This window comes from Rhinolophus hipposideros, assembly GCF_964194185.1.
Source record: "Rhinolophus hipposideros genome assembly, chromosome: 10".
Classification (NCBI taxonomy): domain Eukaryota; kingdom Metazoa; phylum Chordata; class Mammalia; order Chiroptera; family Rhinolophidae; genus Rhinolophus; species Rhinolophus hipposideros.
Window position 1 is genome coordinate 37988799 of NC_138056.1, and position 16811 is coordinate 38005609.

Here is a 16811-nt window from a genome sequence, read left to right on the forward strand (position 1 = left end):
TTGTTTAATATTTAGGTAGTTATTGATTTTTCCTTATTTTACAAAATGCTATGGTGAACACCCAACAAGTGTGGGTGTGACTTTGGCACTGCTCAGCCTTCTGGGCTCTTGAGCACCCAAGGCAGTGCTCCACGCTGAGTAAGGCCCACGCTGGGAGACAGAATCTGAGTTCCAATTGTGCTTCTGCTCTATCTCTAGGCAATGCTGGGACTGCTCCTTTTTATCTATCTGGGCCTTTGCTTCCTCATCTGTAAAATGAGAGCTTTAGAGGGAAAGATCTCAGGGACACCCTTCCGCTCTGTGATTCTCCGATTATCCTCCGCTAAGCTGTGGATTTCTCCAGCTCCGTTGTGGCCTTCCTCAGGGCTGTGTGGGCACACGCCTGAGCGTGTGTTTCAGTTTCTATTCTTAGCAGTGTGATCTTTAAACAAGGAATAGATTTGTGCGTCTGTCTCATCTAAGACACATGCAGCTCCTGCTGGGCTGTTTCATTCTCCACCAGCCATTCACTCACATTAGAAACAGTGGCCCATTAAGGAAATAAGTGGATAGTGCTCTTCCATCAACCAAGATAAGGATCAAATGCTCTTTGATTTTGGGGGTTGGCCCTCTTTCGTCACCAGGCCTGGACTCTGTCTGATTCAGCTATGGATGAGGTCAGGGGAATCTTGGTTTCAGCACCTCCCTCCCCATTCCACTCCCAGATCCTTTCTCTGGGCCGGGCCAGGGATGGTATTTGGGCAATGGTGGTTTTTTAGAGATGATGAGTAACCAACATTCCAGATGAGAATGTCATTGTTTGTCCTGAAATAGTGTGGACCTCAATGAGTCTACTCTCCTCCAAGAGTTCTCAGTTGTGGAAATGTCTCAGAGTTACTTTAGAAATTTAAATAATACAACTTCAGATTCTTGCTCTGTAACTTCAGAGATTCTTATTTATTAAGTCTGGGGTGGAGCCCAGGTTCCTCATTTTGAGGCACACAGGGGATTCAGAGGCACAGCTTAGGTTGAAAACATTGGCATATAGCAGTAGGATGTGCAAGCTCTTAATGCCCACAAAGACCAGGCAGGTGACATGAAAGGGGTGGGGTGTGATACAAGAGTGCTGGAGACTGAAAAACAGGAGCGTCCACACCTTCTCCTCGAGGGCAGCCTGTACTTAACCTTTAGACAGCTGTCAAATGATAATGCTGGCCTGGTGTTACTAGATATTCCACTTAATTTTTCAGGAAGAGTTAGAAATCCAGATTTGTTTGTAACATAACCTATTTTTAAATATTGGCAACCAATTAAAAAAAACACTTTTTTTTGGAATTGAGTTGTGGGCTGAAACATATCTGTTGGTCAAATCTGGCCCTAAATCTGCCTGTTGAAATCTCTTGACAACCCTTTAACCAGACAATTGCTCAACTTAAGTCAAAATGATGCATTCGACAGCCTTGATTGACAGCATCACATGGTCTACGTTGTGAGGCTCTGAGGGGTTCTGGACAACACACAGCTTGGCGTGGGGCAAAGTACTCTGAGCAGGGGAGTCAGGAGACCTGTATCCTGTTAACAACTTGCTAGGACATATTGGGAAAGAAATTCCTTCCCTAGTCACAGGATTTTTTTCGGTAAGGGCAATGATTTCTATCATTCTTCCCAAGGTTCTAGGTCATCCATCCCATGTGTATTTCCGTACCTCACCTTGTTATCTCCCAGCTACGTGAGAAGGAACCTTTTCGGATAAAGGTAAAAATCATCTTTAATTGGCTCGAACGACAACTAAATTTTCCCCATATTCTCCTATGTCTTTAGCAATCTGTTTTTGCAGGGGAGTTTCTTTTTGCTGTACACGTTTGGGGTACTTTCTGAGGGCAAGAAAGCATTTTGGAATAGAATGTCTAGGTAGAGTTGAGCATACGGGCTTCTTGCTTTCTGAACCCTTGACTCTGAGTTAAATAAAATAAATAAGTAAATAAAGGAATAGAGTTGATATGGGGGACATCTTGAAGTAAAAAATATTTTCTTGATAGCTCAAATAAAACCCTGTAATTGAATCTTTCTCTTTATAGCTTTATTGAGATTTAATTCATATACCATGAAATTTACTTTAAAAGTGTGTAAGTCAGTGGTTTTTAGTATATTGAGAGTTGCGCAACTCTCACAACTATCTAATTTCAGAACACTTTCATATCTCCAAAAGAAACCCCATACCCATAATCAGTTACTCAACTGGTAATACCATTACTCCCTGAGCCCCAGCAACCACTAATCTATTTTCTGTTTCTATAGATTTTCCTATCGTGGACCTTCCGTATTAATGGCATCATATGGTATGTGGTCTTTTGTGACTGATTTTATCATTTAGCATACCTTTAAGGTTCATCCATGTTGTAGCATATATCAATACTTCATCCCTTTTTATTGCCAAATAATATTCCATTCTATGAATATACCTCATTTTGTTTATCCATTCATCAGTTGAACAATTGTGTTGTTTCCATTTTTTGGCTACTATGAATAATGCTGCTATGAATTTGCATGTACAGTTTTCATATGGACATATGTTTTAATTTATCTTGGGTATATACTTAGGGGTAGAATTTCTGGGTTGTATGTAACTCTGTGTTTAACTTTCTTTTTTGGGGGGGCTCACTTCTTTATTTATTAGAATAGCCACATTTGGAGAGGTACAACATACTTACGTTTTACATGACTACAAAGTTATCACAAATCCCAAACTTTTTAGCCACAGATATTTCATTTACTACATTTAAAGAAAAGCTTTCAAACCATCTGAGTTAGCTTGATATACAGAGACCCTGAATATATGAGAACTACATATTTTTAAATGCTTGTACTTCCTGCTTTAATAATGTCTTCTTTAAAAGGAATCCAGCATTAAAGGGATTGAAATATGTAAGGTCATGACGCAGATGCTTTGGAGACAGTGAAATTAATCTGTACAATATGGGAAAAGATGTCGTGTGCACAGAAGTTCTACAAGGATTCCCTGAGACATCTGGGCATCCGTGGCTTGTGCTGTCCATTCTGGTGCTAATTTTCCAAAAGGTTATTCACTTGGAAACAAAGCGATTGGATCTGTTTGTCCCATGTTGGCAGGGCTTCTCATGTTTCAGAATGAACTATTCCACCAATCTGATTCATTCATACATCCTTCTGTTATCATTTGCGATGCTATCTTTTCTGCCTTAGCTGCAGGGATTTCTAAAAGAGCTTCAGGTTCTTCAAAGGTAATATTATTATATAATTTGCTTGAGGACAACAAATTGTGTTCAATAACAGCTCTAAGATGCTAGAACCATCAGCTGTAATTGCTTTTTGGTGGGCATCAGCATGGCAGCAAATTCTTGAAGTTGATTTCCTCTGATGAGCCTATCCAGGTACATGTTCTCTAGGATCCCATAAGCATCAAGTTGCTGGCACCTTTTATCCTATAAAGAGTAGCTAGCATTTGAGACACTGCTGTCCTGCCGGTGCTAAGACGGTACAGTGCAAAGCATGTTTGAAGGCCTCTAGTCTTTCACTTTCATGCACTGTTGTCTTGTAAGAGCTCGTTTTTGTCCTGTTTCCAAAGGAATTCCCACCAACGCTTCGGCTGCATTTCTCCAATCTTCTTCTTTCTTATATATGGATGCAAGATGCTGTCTTATGGAAGCAAACTGCTCCTCAAATGAAATGACTTTCGGCTGGATGTTTCCCAAGGTAAAATGATAGATTTTTATGGCTGTGCTATCAGGCAGGTTAGGGAGATGTCAGAACTATCGTGAGATCACAAGGCTGACATTCTTATTTACCATTGCTTCCACAAAAGCTTTCAAAGCTTCTTCCCCAGATAACTGAATGTTTTTTTCCCAGGATCTGTCAATAGTTGCCTACCAGATCTTCATAAGAGCAGCTCGAATTCATGAGGTGGGCCAAATCCTGTTGCATGGTTGCCGCCATCTTTCGTCCCTATTTGACTTTTGAGGAAATGCCAGACTGTTTTCCAAAGCAGCAGCACCATTTTACATTCCTCTCAGCAATGTATGAGGGTTCCACTTTCTCTACATCCTCGTCAACATTTGTTATTATCTGTCTTTTTGATTATGGTCATCCTAGTGGGTATGAATTGATATCTCATTGTAGTTTTGATTGTACAGTTGAATCTGTTCCTCTTGGCCTGTCTTTGGTCATATGCCCATCCTTCAGCTAATTACTGTGTCCAGTGGAGGTTGATAATCTTAAGTGAATGAGGGTGATCCCTTGGAGCTGTGGGTGCATGTCAACCATTCCCAAACTACGGAGGGGAAATATGGATATACTATTTGAAAAGCAGGAAAATAGATGCCTGGGAGGCAACCAACACGTTTTCAACAGAATGGGTTTACATGCTTGGTTTCAGTGTTGGAATTGTCCAATACATAGGAGTGTAGTGGTGCAGAGTAGGAAGGAAAGAAAATCTTGGTCAGGAATCAGGCAAAGAAGCAGCTCAGCAAATAGATTATTGAAATAGGTTCTACTGAAAATGGATTTCTCCCTGAAAACTCAAGTCACCGAACACATAAGTGCTTAATAGTTTGTATATATTACAGTAGCCTCCTTTTCTTTTGCTGGTCTAACTATCATCAGGCTCAGAACCTCCCGAGCACTCCTCTGCCAGATACACAGTCATAGAATACTGAGGAATTCATTATAATTGTTTTATGACCTACTCGTATATCTGATTTCCCCAGACTAAATAGTTGTGGCTGATATAGCTATGTTTTTTTGCTCAGAGAATAACTTACTTTCTTTTGGATATTTCTTAGATTTGGTAAGCTTTTCTGATTATCATACCTAATTGAAAGGAGAGAAAGATTTTGGATTGTACTTTAGGAGGGAAGGAGCATAAGGAGGACTCTTTGGTCATCTTCTCGGTCCTGAAGGATTATGGGAAATTTCAGGGCTAGGCAAACACTGAGAGGCATTTATCGGAAGCATAACTGGCCCTTTCTCAGCTCCTCCTTGATGTGGGTTCCTTTTTCTTTTCTCTTTCCCTTTTCTCCTTCTTTTTACATTGATAATAATATCTGTCATTGAGGCTTTTCTGGCTGCTACTGCTGTGTAACAAACTTCCTCCCCCCACAAAGAAAAATAGGTGCTTAAGACAACCATTTCCACACTTCAAAAACCGAAAGATATTTGACAACTAAATGGAAGGCCTGACCCTAGACTGGATCCTGTACTAGAGGGGAAAAAATGCTTTAAAGTACATTATTGAGTCAACTGACAAAATTGGAATATAAATGGTAGATTAAAGTATTCATATCAATGTTAAGTTTGCTAAAGTTGATAAAGCACTGTGGTTATGTGAGATAATATCCCTATTCTTAGGAAATACACACTGAAGCACTTAGGGATAAAGAGTCATAATGTCTGTGACTTACCCTTAAATGGCTAAAAAAATCATTTTTACTAATGAATTACACATAAATTTATATACATGAATATATATCACACAAATATGAAAGAGAGAAACATAAAGGAAGATAGAGAGGAGAGAATAATAAAGGAAGTAGGGTAAATAACTCACAATAGTTGAATTTGGGTAAAGGTGTATGGGTGTTCTTTATATTTTATACATAGAAATTATTCCCAAATAAAAAGTTTTAAAAAGTAAAACCAGTTTACTATTTTATTTTGTTCATGATTTTGTGGGTCAGGAAGGGCTGGGCTGGGTAGCTCTTGCTTGGAATCTCTCAAGCAGTTGCAGTCAGTCAGATGCCAGCAGAGGCTGTAGTCATCTGAAGGCTGGACAGAGCTGGGTGTCCAAGATGTCTCACATGGCTGGCAGTTGATGCTGGCAGTAGGATAGGGGCTCAGCTGGACCTTTGACTGGCATGCTTACATGTGGCTTCTCTGGCATGGCACTCTTAGTGTAGCCAAACTTCCTACTTTGTTTCTCCCAGAGCGAGAATCCCAAGAGAACAGGTGGAAGCTATGTGGCCTCTTCTGACCTAGCCTTGGAAGTCATACAACATCTCATCTGCTGCATTCTACTGGTTCCAAGAGAGTCACTAGGTTGTGTCCAAGAACATGCAGTCATGTTCCAAAACTGCCATAAGTGCTTACTATATGCCAGGCACTATAATATGTGTTAACTCATTTGATTCTTGCTAAAAAAAACAACAAACAAAAAAACCCCTTAAGGTAGGTAGTCTTACTCTCCTTATTTTAGAAAAGAGGAAACTGAGGCACAAAGGTTAAGTTAGTTCCCAACATCACATCATTCTTGAAAGTACTAGGATTTGAATCCAGTCTGGCCCCAGAGCCCACGGCCTTATATAACTACTACCCTACACCGCCTGTACATAGAGTTGTGATTCCTGCTACATTTGGTTAAACTACCATACAGATAGATAATCCACGTTTCATTCACAATCTGTGGCATGCAAACTCTCCCAAAATATTCAAAATAATGTCACATAATTCTTATCTTCTCAGCTCTGGCTTTGGCATATGTGGTTTCCTTTTCTTGGAGTACCTGTCTTCCAATTATTTGTCTATCTATATTATTTATTATTCAGGTCTTTTAGGAAGCCTTCCCTGACCACCCAGCTCTGGGGTGAGTGCTTCTCCTATGGGCACACACGCCACCAGTGCTTAGTGGTTACAGCCCTTATTATTATGCCTTACCCTTGGCCTGTTGCCCTGACTGTCTCTCCCAATGGACTCTAAGTTCCCTGAGGGCAAGGATATCAGTTTGTTCACAGAAGGATTTCCAGCACAGTGCCTGGTATGCAGAACGTAAATAAATACAAACTAATCTCTCACACTCATACTCTGCATGCACAATTATCATATATTTCTCAGACCTAGACACCCCACTAAAACACTCTTCTGACACATACATGCACTCTTGTCCACGCATGCTCAACCACTGTGGCTTATTCCCCAGTGCTCAGTCTCTGTCACATTCCTCACACAGTCACCATAAGCTCATCACACACACAATTACCGTGACACTGCTCTAATCCTCAATCATTGTCACATACTGTTTTTCACACAATCCTGGTCACCATCTGTACTCTTAAAACAGGATATTTACTCTCTGACAAAGTGAGTTAAGATGACAACAGCTCTATGTTTCACACATGCCTTCACATGCTGCATTTTTCATCCACATAATCCCTGACAATCCCTGACATACACAATTATGGTCGCACACCGTCTACCGTCTTTCCACTTCCACTTGACACCCACTCCCATGCTGTTCCTCGCACACGTACGCACACGCGCGCGCGCGCACACACTCGCAGTCGAGGGACTGGAAGGGCCTGGCCGCGGGGGTCTGAGCCCCGGGTCGGCTCCCGAATCTCCGCTCCAGCCCGCGCGGCCCCGCCCCGGCCCGCCCCCCTCATGCATATGCAGCACCTCAGCCTAGCAGTCCGGCCCCCAGACGGCCATTTGTAGCGGCGCTGAAGGCTGCGTTCGGCAGGCGCTGCGGAGACGCGTGGACTAGCGCGCCCCCCGGCCGCGGCCGCCCGTGGCCCCTACAGTCGCCCCGCTTCTCCGCGCCTCGGGCGGATCTCGGCCAGCCAGGGCGCCGCGCTGCCGCACCGCCCGGCCCTCCCGGCAGCTCCGGGCGCCTGGGACCCCCGCCCGGCCGCTCGCCTGCAGCAGCCGGCCGCACACGTCCCCAGAGCCGGGCCTAAGGCAGGCGGCGGCTCGGCGTGGCCGGGCTGGGCTCGGCGGCGTCCCCATGGCCGCGGCCGGCTGGCGGGACGGCTCCGGCCAGGAGAAGTACCGGCTCGTGGTGGTCGGCGGCGGCGGCGTGGGCAAGTCGGCGCTCACGATCCAGTTCATCCAGGTGCCTGGAGCGGGCCTGCCGGGGGCGCCGGGGCGGCGGCGGGCGGGGACTCGCGCTACCTGTGGCGGGCGGCCGCCGCGACCCCGCCCCGGAGGCGCCGCGCGGGCCAGAGGGGGCGCGCGGCGGGCTCCGTCCTCTCGGCCCCGGGCTGCGGCGCCGCGCTGCTCCGTCCGCCCGGCGTCCCGGGAGTCGGGCTTCTCAGGAATGTGGCCGGGAGGGCGGAGCTGGGAGGGTGGGAAGCGCCGATCCACCTTATCGCTCCGGCCGGGGCCCGAGCCCTTCGCAGAGGCCGCGCCGCCGCGCCGGGCTTCCTGCCCCGAGGGCCGAGAGCCGGGCGTCCAGCGTGGGGCTGCAGCCCTGCGCGCTGGGTTTCCAGCCGCCCGGCCGCCTGCGGCACCGTCGGTGCGATCGCGGTGGCGAGTTGGCCGCGCGCGGCTCCGCGTGGTCTGCGGGCTTCTCCGCTCACGCCGAGCGGGAGCTGCCCGCTGCAAGCAGTGTGTTGCTCTTTGTGTGTATTTGTGCTTTTTTTAAAAGTAATCTCTTAGGTAATGTGTCCGGGTGGGAGTGTGTGATAACGCCCCGGGGAAATGGTGGCTTCGAGGAAGTTAACAGTGTTCTCCGATAGGGGTGAGACCATTTCCTAGGAATTCCTGGTGCCAAGGTGAAGTTTGGGAGGGATGGGCCGGGCTAGGAGGTGATCGACCGAGCGCTCTGTGTCTCTTCCCACCACCCTCGTCCCCACCCCCAACCCTGTCTGTTACCTGGAGATGGAAAGTCAGGGATGGTAAAGAAAAGGGAGGTGGAATTCTTCATCCTTAGGATTTGCCCTTGGTAAGAGGTTTGAGTGAAATTTTGGGGCGTTTAAGAAAAGAGAAACCCAGATATTGCCTTTTGCCAACAACCTAGAAGGTGTGGCCTATGGTGGGAGAGAACGAAGGGTGTACCCCGTTATAACAGGTAACAAAGATACTCTTGTATCATGAGTACTGTTAAGATGCTGTGGTGAAGTATTTATTTCTGGTTTCCGTTTCACGTTATTACCCGTTGGGATACTGGAAGAGCTTATTTCATTTCACTTAATGTTTATAGTGACATTAAAATACAGAGTACTATAACATAAATGTGATCGTTACCTTTCCCATTGACTAAATGAGCAAGAATTGCTGTTACACTGTTTCAAGGTATCAAAAACTGCTGCTAGAACCTTTGTATCTAGGAAGAGAAGATGTTTATGTAAATGAGCTTAAAAAAATTACACTTAGAGGTGAGATTCGTTTAAGTTTAGCAGGCTACAGAATCAGGGATGCTGTCATGTTGCTATTTTCCTAGGATCAAGAGAGACTAATAGCAAAGCAAAACAATTTATAGCTAACCCTTTCTGTGGAGACTGTAGTTAATGGTGGTGGTGGTGGGGGGGAGGTTGGTGAGGAGTGAGAATAATCCTGTGTTCTAGTATTAATAAGCAGTGTTACCTAAAAGACTTCAACTACAAATATTTCTTTAGATTTTTTTTGGGGGAGGGACCATCTGAATGTATTTGAATCTGAAGATAAGCTGCTAATTATTTAAGGAATTGGAAACCTTTTGTTTTTGGAAATAGTATTAGAAACCATTAAGATAGTGGTAATTTGCTGTCTTCCTAATGATTTTATAGAATTCATTGTTAAAGAAATACCTTCTTCAAGAAGCGTAATGTACCTAGGTGCTCTAGCTGATGTAAAAGAAATAAAGGAGACATGTATGCATGGGGAAGACATGGAGTTATACATAGAAAAAGTGAGCTTTGAGTTGTACAGATTGGAGTGCGTGATCTTGCTATGGCATTTATTCATTGTAAGAACATTGCCACAATATTTATCTTCTCTGAACCTCAATTCTGTTTAGTAAAGTGAGTCCGATCACAAATTTACAATCCTTTAAATTATGGGAACACTCTTAGTGTTGGACTTAGCGTGTAGTATGTACCAGTTAATGATGACAATTATAAGTGTGCAGGTGTACAGGTCTGTAATGTTTAAATGCAAAGAAAATTCAGAATCAGGGCAAAGTTAGCTTGGAGAGGATCCATGAAAGAAAGTACCGTGTAGGTTTGGTAATGGGGAGAGAGGACAGGTCTTACGTGAGTATGTGGGAGTAACAGTCTAGCTTGGAGAGAAGAGGCAGGGAAGGGAGGGGGCTGGCATAGGCAGATGACTTGGGGCCAGAGAAAGGGAGGAACATAGCCTCAGACTTTGAGGAGACTTGGTGGAGAGGTAGGAGCCAGACTACCTGGATAGAATTTCAGCTCTGTGTAATCTTAGGCAAATTATTTAACCTCTCCTTACCTTAGTTTTCCCCATCTGTAAACTGGAGAAATAACAAAAGACCACATACCACTGATGTGAAAATTAAATGAGTTAACATATGTCAAGAGTTTAGAAAAACGTGTAGTGCATATTAAGGCTACAGACATTATTCTGCTTGTTATTATATTAATCTTAGATTATGGAGCTAATGTGACTATTTATCACCTACTCTTAATGGATCCACTATTTATTGTCTCACTCCTGGGAAATTAAAAGTCATTCTGCTGTGATTGTCTAGCAGTAGTAATTGAAGGGAGAGGAGAGGGCAGAGGATAATAATCTTAACAAGCGGAAGTCAGTGTCTCTTTGTAGGAGACCAGGATATCACAAATTGGTTTTAATTATTTTTTTAAGCTCTTGAGATTAAAAGAAAGCCACTTTATAGTGTTCAATATATATTTTTCTGTTTTATAATTTTGAGCAGAAAAAAATGAAACAGATTTGGGAGTGGAGAACTTAAAAGCATCTTTTGCCTTTAGCTCTTTCTTTAACCTTAGCTTTACTTGTTGTCTCCTGTACTTATGAAAAACTGCAAAATTATGAAATTAAAGCAGTAATTACTTAATTGAGATGCTTTTCTTTAAAATGAATATAACACATTATAAAATGTGATAAATGTAAAATATTTTGTTATTAAGAGTATTGCGAATACACGACCTTGTTTCTGTTCATAGTTTTTTGAAAAATGTTTTAAGTTCTGTTGGTAAATAGAATACCTAAACGGTGAGTAAACTCTAGTTAGGAAATTATCTTAACATTGTACAAAGTGCAATGAAGAGAACACTGAATATCGGGGTTCTAGGTCTCCCTACTCAGCCTACACTGGGGAATCTTAATCTCCCTTAATCTCATCAAGGCTTCAGTCTCTTCTCTATAAAATGTTGACTTTGGGTGAATAAATCTTTGAACCTTTCAAATTCAAGGTTCTTTTTTGCTCAGTTAACTAACTAGCTGTGTGTCTTTGGTCAAGTTTCTTAGGTTCTCCAAGCCAATTTCCCCATATAAAAAGGGAGATTAATAATAGTACCTTTGGGTTCCGCCCGGTGGCTCAGGAGTTAGAGCTCCATGCTCCTGACTCCGAAGGCTGCCAGTTCGATTCCCACATGGGCCAGTGGGCTCTCAACCAGTTCAATTCCTCGAGTCCCGCAAGGGATGGTGGGCTCCACCCGTTGAACACGGCACCTTGAGCTGAGCTGCCTCCCCCATGGCTCAGTTGGTTGGAGGGCGGGCTCTCAACCACAGGGTTGCCAGTTCAATTCCTCAAGTCCCGTAAGGGATGGTAGGCGGCGCCCCCTGCAACTAAGATTGAACACAGCACCTTGAGTTGAGCTGCCGCTGAGCTCCGGAATGACTCAGTTGGTTGGAGCGTGGGCTCTCAAACACAAGGTTGCTGGTTCGACTCCCAAAAGGGATGGTGGGCTGTGCCCCCTGCAACTAGCAACGTCAATTTGACCTGGAGCTGAGCTGCGCCCTCCACAACTAAGATCTAAGATTGAACTAATATTGAAAATTCAACAACTTGACTTGGAAAAAAGTCCTGGAAGTACACACTGTTCCCCAATAAAGTCCTGTACCCCTTCCCCAATAAAACAATCTTTAAATAAATAAATAACAGTACCTTTAGGGTTTACATGCAAATCATTCAGCACAGTGCCATCTATAAGGTACCTGGTTTTATTTGCTAGTCAATATCTTGTTCCTTCAAAGTTCGTAATGTTTTCATTTTTCCTTGACATGGACGCTGTTCTCTCATTGTTAAGTCTTCAACAGCCCCCACCCTCCCACGCCAAACTCATACTCCCCTCCTCAGTTCTGTGTAGCACTTAAGTGATGAATGTTGATCCCATTTCGAGTTGGGGAAATTCTCTTTATCAGTTGGGGTTTGATTTTGGGAAGTAATGGAGTAATCATTGGGGTTTTGAGTTAATGCTAGCCTAGCAACTCTGAGAAAGAGACCAAACATGTTTTGCACAATTACAGAGAGGAATTTCTCAGCTTCTGTTCTTCGTTTAGTATCCTGACTTTTTGTTCAGCAGTTTGTCAGATTTTGAGCTATATAGGGGGTAGCTGGTTTCTCTCTCACATAGTAGTTTCAGTTAGTTTTACAACCTGTTAATTTGGACCTGACTCAGGCATTGCTTTTTACCTAGAGTGCTTTTTCCTTGCCTTTTCTTGGGACAGAGATCCTAGAAGAGATTTCAAGACTCATGTATTTGTGTTCATCGTGAATTAATGCAGGTGTGAAGATTTAGATTGCTGAATTGCTGTTCTATTGCTACATCTTGACACATCCTGCAATTATAAGTCACTTAAGTTAACTTTGTGAATTTGAAACTATACTGTAGACTTATTTTTCAGTGTGCAAATTTTTATTTTACATTTTCAGAGTAATTTACAAATGAATTCTTAGCATTGGAAAATACGGCATCTCTCCTAATGGTGGTACATACTAGAGATTTCCTTATTCGATCAGCTGAAATGGTTCTAGGCAGTTATTAGATACAGGTGCTAGGTACTCGAGGAAGAGCTAGATTCTACTTACAGAAGATTGGCTGTCTTTGTCAATAGAAAGAAATAGGAGAAATAGAAGGAAATTCCAGGATTTCTTAAAATTGATTCATTTTATTCGTTCTAACGTGTGTGTGTGTGTGTGTGTGTGTGTGTGTGTGTCCCCGTCCGTGTGTGTCCGTCCGTCTGTCCAGGTATGAGGAAGTTGCAGGGGTGTAGAGAGGTCATGTATGTTGAGTAGTTCAGAAGGCAGAGTGATGACAGGCAGCTACCTACTGCGGTGGGATTTTTAATTTATCTGTGTTGCTGAAGTGTCATGGGTCTTTCCTAAGTGTTGAAATAAATGAAAGTAGTCTGTTGAATTCACTTAGGAAAATAAATTGGTAACTTTAAAAGTGGGGGAGGGATGGGGAAAGAGACTTTCTTAAATAGTATGTTTTCACATTTTTGAAAAGATTCCAAGGTTCCTTTTTCAAATTAAAATTGAAACAGATTTTGTGATGCCATATGAACATTTATTCCTTTTTTTTTTTGGTGAGGAAAAATAGAAGTGCTGTTAGGGTATTAGTTCTACTGTGCCTTCCTTACTGAAAAGTGATAATGAGTAGAAGGCTTTCACTCTCTCTGTAGGCTGTGTGGACTTACTAGTCATTGAATCTTCTTGAAAGGCCTTGATCTTGAATTACTTTGGCTAGAACCACTGAGTCTATGTTTGGGATTGAAATTTAGTTTAAAGTGATGTCCTTGGTAGGCCTTTGGTTTCTATTTCAAAAAGAAAAATGTCTCTCAGGCTTTTATGAAAAATACAAAGATTTGTATATTTATTCACATATTTTCTGTGTGGTTTTGAAAGAAGCAAAGAAATGTAAGTTGCCTAAAACTGCTACTGGAGACATAATTCACTGAGTTCCTTGTCTTTTATCAGTTATGTTTTATTTTTAAGTGTTTTATAAAAGCAATGTGATTGTTTCTTGGTTATATAGCATTAAATAGCATTGTCTTAAACATTTTATAGTCTTACGGAATTTGTTGTTTGTAGATATTAATAGTTTAATACCAACAATCTTGTCACCTCGTATGGTCATGTTTTTTTCCTAGGAGACGGAGTTTTGTTTACAAGTAAGTAAATGTTCAGTACTAGAATTACAAAGATAAATGTCAAAATGACACCCAGTGTTGCTTTTTAAAAAAACTACCTAGATTTCCCCAATGCTAACATTTTATCATATCTGTTTCATCCCTCCCCCCATATATAGATACAATTTCTTTCTGAATCATTTGAGTGTAAGTTGAAAACAGTGCCCCTTATTTTTAAATACCTTGATGTACATTTCCTAAAAACAGGGACATTTACTTACATAAACATAGTATATAAGTAATATCAGAAATTAACATTGATATATTTACTACTAATCTGATATGCAGAACTTTTTCAGATTCTGCCTGTTGTCCCAGTAATGCCCTTTATAGCAAAAGGAAAATCTCAGGGGTGGCCAGTTTGCTCGGTGGTTAGAGCACGGTGCTCATAACACCCAGGTTGCCTGTTCGATCCCCACATGGGCCAGTGAACTGCGCCCTCCACAACTAGATTGAAAATAATGACTTGACTTGGAGCTGCTGAGTCCTGGAAAAACACACTGTTCCCCAATATTTCCCAATTAAAAAAAAATTTTAAAAAAGGATATCTCGGATTATACAATGCATTCTGTTTCCATGTCTTCTTTAATTTGGAACAGTTCTTTAGTCTTTGTCATTGTTATGACATTGACATTTTTAGAGTACAAGTTAGTTATATGTAGAGTTCCCTCAATTTGAGTTTGTTTCTTCATGGTTAGATTCAGGTTATACATTTTGGGGGCAGGAATAACACAGAAATGATAGGTTCTTCTATTCGATAGTGCATTGTGTCAGGAGACATAAAATGGATTTTGTTTTGGCTACATGTGTGCTTACCTTTTCATTCAGTAACCCCAAATCTAGGAATTTATCCTGAAGATACACTTTCAACAGAATAAAAGTACACACGTATGAGGTCACAGCCTTGTGATTAAAATAATTACAAGCAACCTACAAGAGAGTAGAGGGGTTGAAGAAAATACGATACATTCACCCAATGGAACGTTATATGCAGCTATGAAAACCATGAGAAATATCTCTGAACTGATGTGGAGTGTTTTCCAGGATATATTGTTTAGCGAAAAAGGCAGAGTAGAAAAGTATCTGTTGTATGCATAATATACTACCTTTTCTGTAAGAAAGAAGGGGAAATAAGGATAAACTGTATGCTCATTAGGATAAAAACAGCACAGGAAGAAGTCTGAAATTAATGAGATTAGTTACCTGTAGGGGTTGGGTGGCAGTGAGGGTGGTGACTCTTCTGAGGATACCTTTCTGACTTGGAACCATGTAATGTCACATACTCCATGTATAAACAGCAAACATCAATAAAAACAAGTGATGAAGGAAGAAAACCACCCTAAAGTAGATTACACACAGAAACAAGTGAACAGAACCTTATTTCAAATGAATAATACAACTATACTGAAGGGGGGAAGGTAAAAAACTAACTTTTGAATGTGGTGTTTGGACTATGTCCCTAAGATAAGTACAAAACACACACACACACACACACACACACACACACAAACCCTTCAAACAAACATTGAACTCTGGTTAATAGGCTTTTTTTTTTTTTGTCTGTCACAGAAGCATGAGTTTGCAATTTTGAAATAATTCTTATACTGGGATTAAAAAAATGTACACACATTTTAAGAAAGGAAAACTATTTAAAATTGTAGTACTCAATATATACTGATAACAAAAGATGAATACAAGTCACATTTGACTTCTGCAATTACAAGAGGTGCTCAAAGTGGTAACCATCAGCGTCCAGACATTTTTGATTATCCAGACATTTTTGATTATGGTGAACTACTGCTTGAGCAATGCTGACCAAATGTCCACTTGTATACATTGTTTTGGTCCCCCAGTCCCCCGGTATATTTGTGGAAAATAGGAGCCACATTTTCTCACTGTTGGAGAATGAAATTATAAATGGAAAGGGAGAAGGCTAGAGTGAGCTCTGATATTTGATTGGAATTCAAGTCAATTGCATGAACTCAAGGTTTAAAAAGTATGTGAATAGATACAGAAATAGATGTTTGTGGATACACATACACACATCTACATGTCTTTTTTCCAGTTCTGTCTGCTGAGAGGGGCTAGAAATAGTGAACACCCTGGTAGCAGTGAGAATATCTAGAGCCAGATATTGGTTTCTAAATACCATTTTTTACGAAAAGGAGTCTTGGTGAAATGACTGATCCCATGGCTGGGGCAGAGAAGAATAGAAGATGAGGCTTGGAGCATCTTATAGGACCATAGAATAAAGAAGTGCTCAAGAAACAAATCGATGGTGGCATGTCAAAGAGATACAGCTAAGCTGTGAGAACCCCCACTGGCTAACTCTGGGACAATACATGATCATCAAAATAAATAATGATAGTAATTGATTATTGCCCACAAAGGAAGAATCTATGACTCCAGAGTGATAAATAAATAAATGAAGGACAAAGGGAATTTCTTGTTTAAGGTAGAATTCTGACTAATAGGTGTAGAGGAAATGGTGGAATTACAAAATCATTCATTTGGCAATCATAACAGTTGATTCAATATGCATCATAAGTGGATGTTAAAACCAGCGGGTGAAAGTTTAAGTAGTTGGATGTTAACATAGTCTCAAAGTATCTGCCCATAGGGTATTATTCATTATCCAGGGGAAAATACAGTGGAACCTCAGTTTTCGAACGTTTGTTGATGAACATTTCGGTTTACAAACACCGTATATTGTATGGATCTGTGGCATCATTAGATAGTAAAATTCATGCTAAATTTGCAGTTTGAGGGGTTGATTTTAAAGGTCTGGAACGGATTAATCCTTTTTGCATTACTTTCTATGGGGAAACTGCCTCGGTTTTCGAACGTTTCAGAACTCGAACAGTCTTCTGGAACGGATTATGTTTGAAAACCGAGGTACCACTGTAATAACCACAGGGGAGGAACCTTGTGACATTACCTTGGACCGCTGATTACAGTTCACATCTTTTATGTTGCTCTAGGTA

General features: G+C 41.7%; 1 protein-coding gene and 1 pseudogene across 2 annotated transcripts in view; one reads left to right on the plus strand and one right to left on the minus strand.

Annotated features, from left to right (window-relative positions):
* Positions 1-2941: 2941 nt before the first annotated feature.
* Positions 2942-7388, minus strand: LOC308503388 (COP9 signalosome complex subunit 4-like; annotated as a pseudogene). The gene is made up of 2 exons: positions 7196-7388; positions 2942-3629 (listed from the first exon to the last, which is right to left on the minus strand). The product of its transcript is annotated as a COP9 signalosome complex subunit 4-like (transcript).
* A 29-nt stretch (positions 7389-7417) lies between these two features.
* Positions 7418-16811, plus strand: part of RRAS2 (RAS related 2) — a 69525-nt gene continuing 60131 nt past the window's right edge. The window contains exon 1 of the mRNA XM_081064430.1: positions 7418-7837. Coding sequence (XP_080920556.1) covers positions 7730-7837 — 108 coding nt within the window. The 5' untranslated portion in view covers positions 7418-7729. The remainder of the gene's footprint in view (positions 7838-16811) is intronic.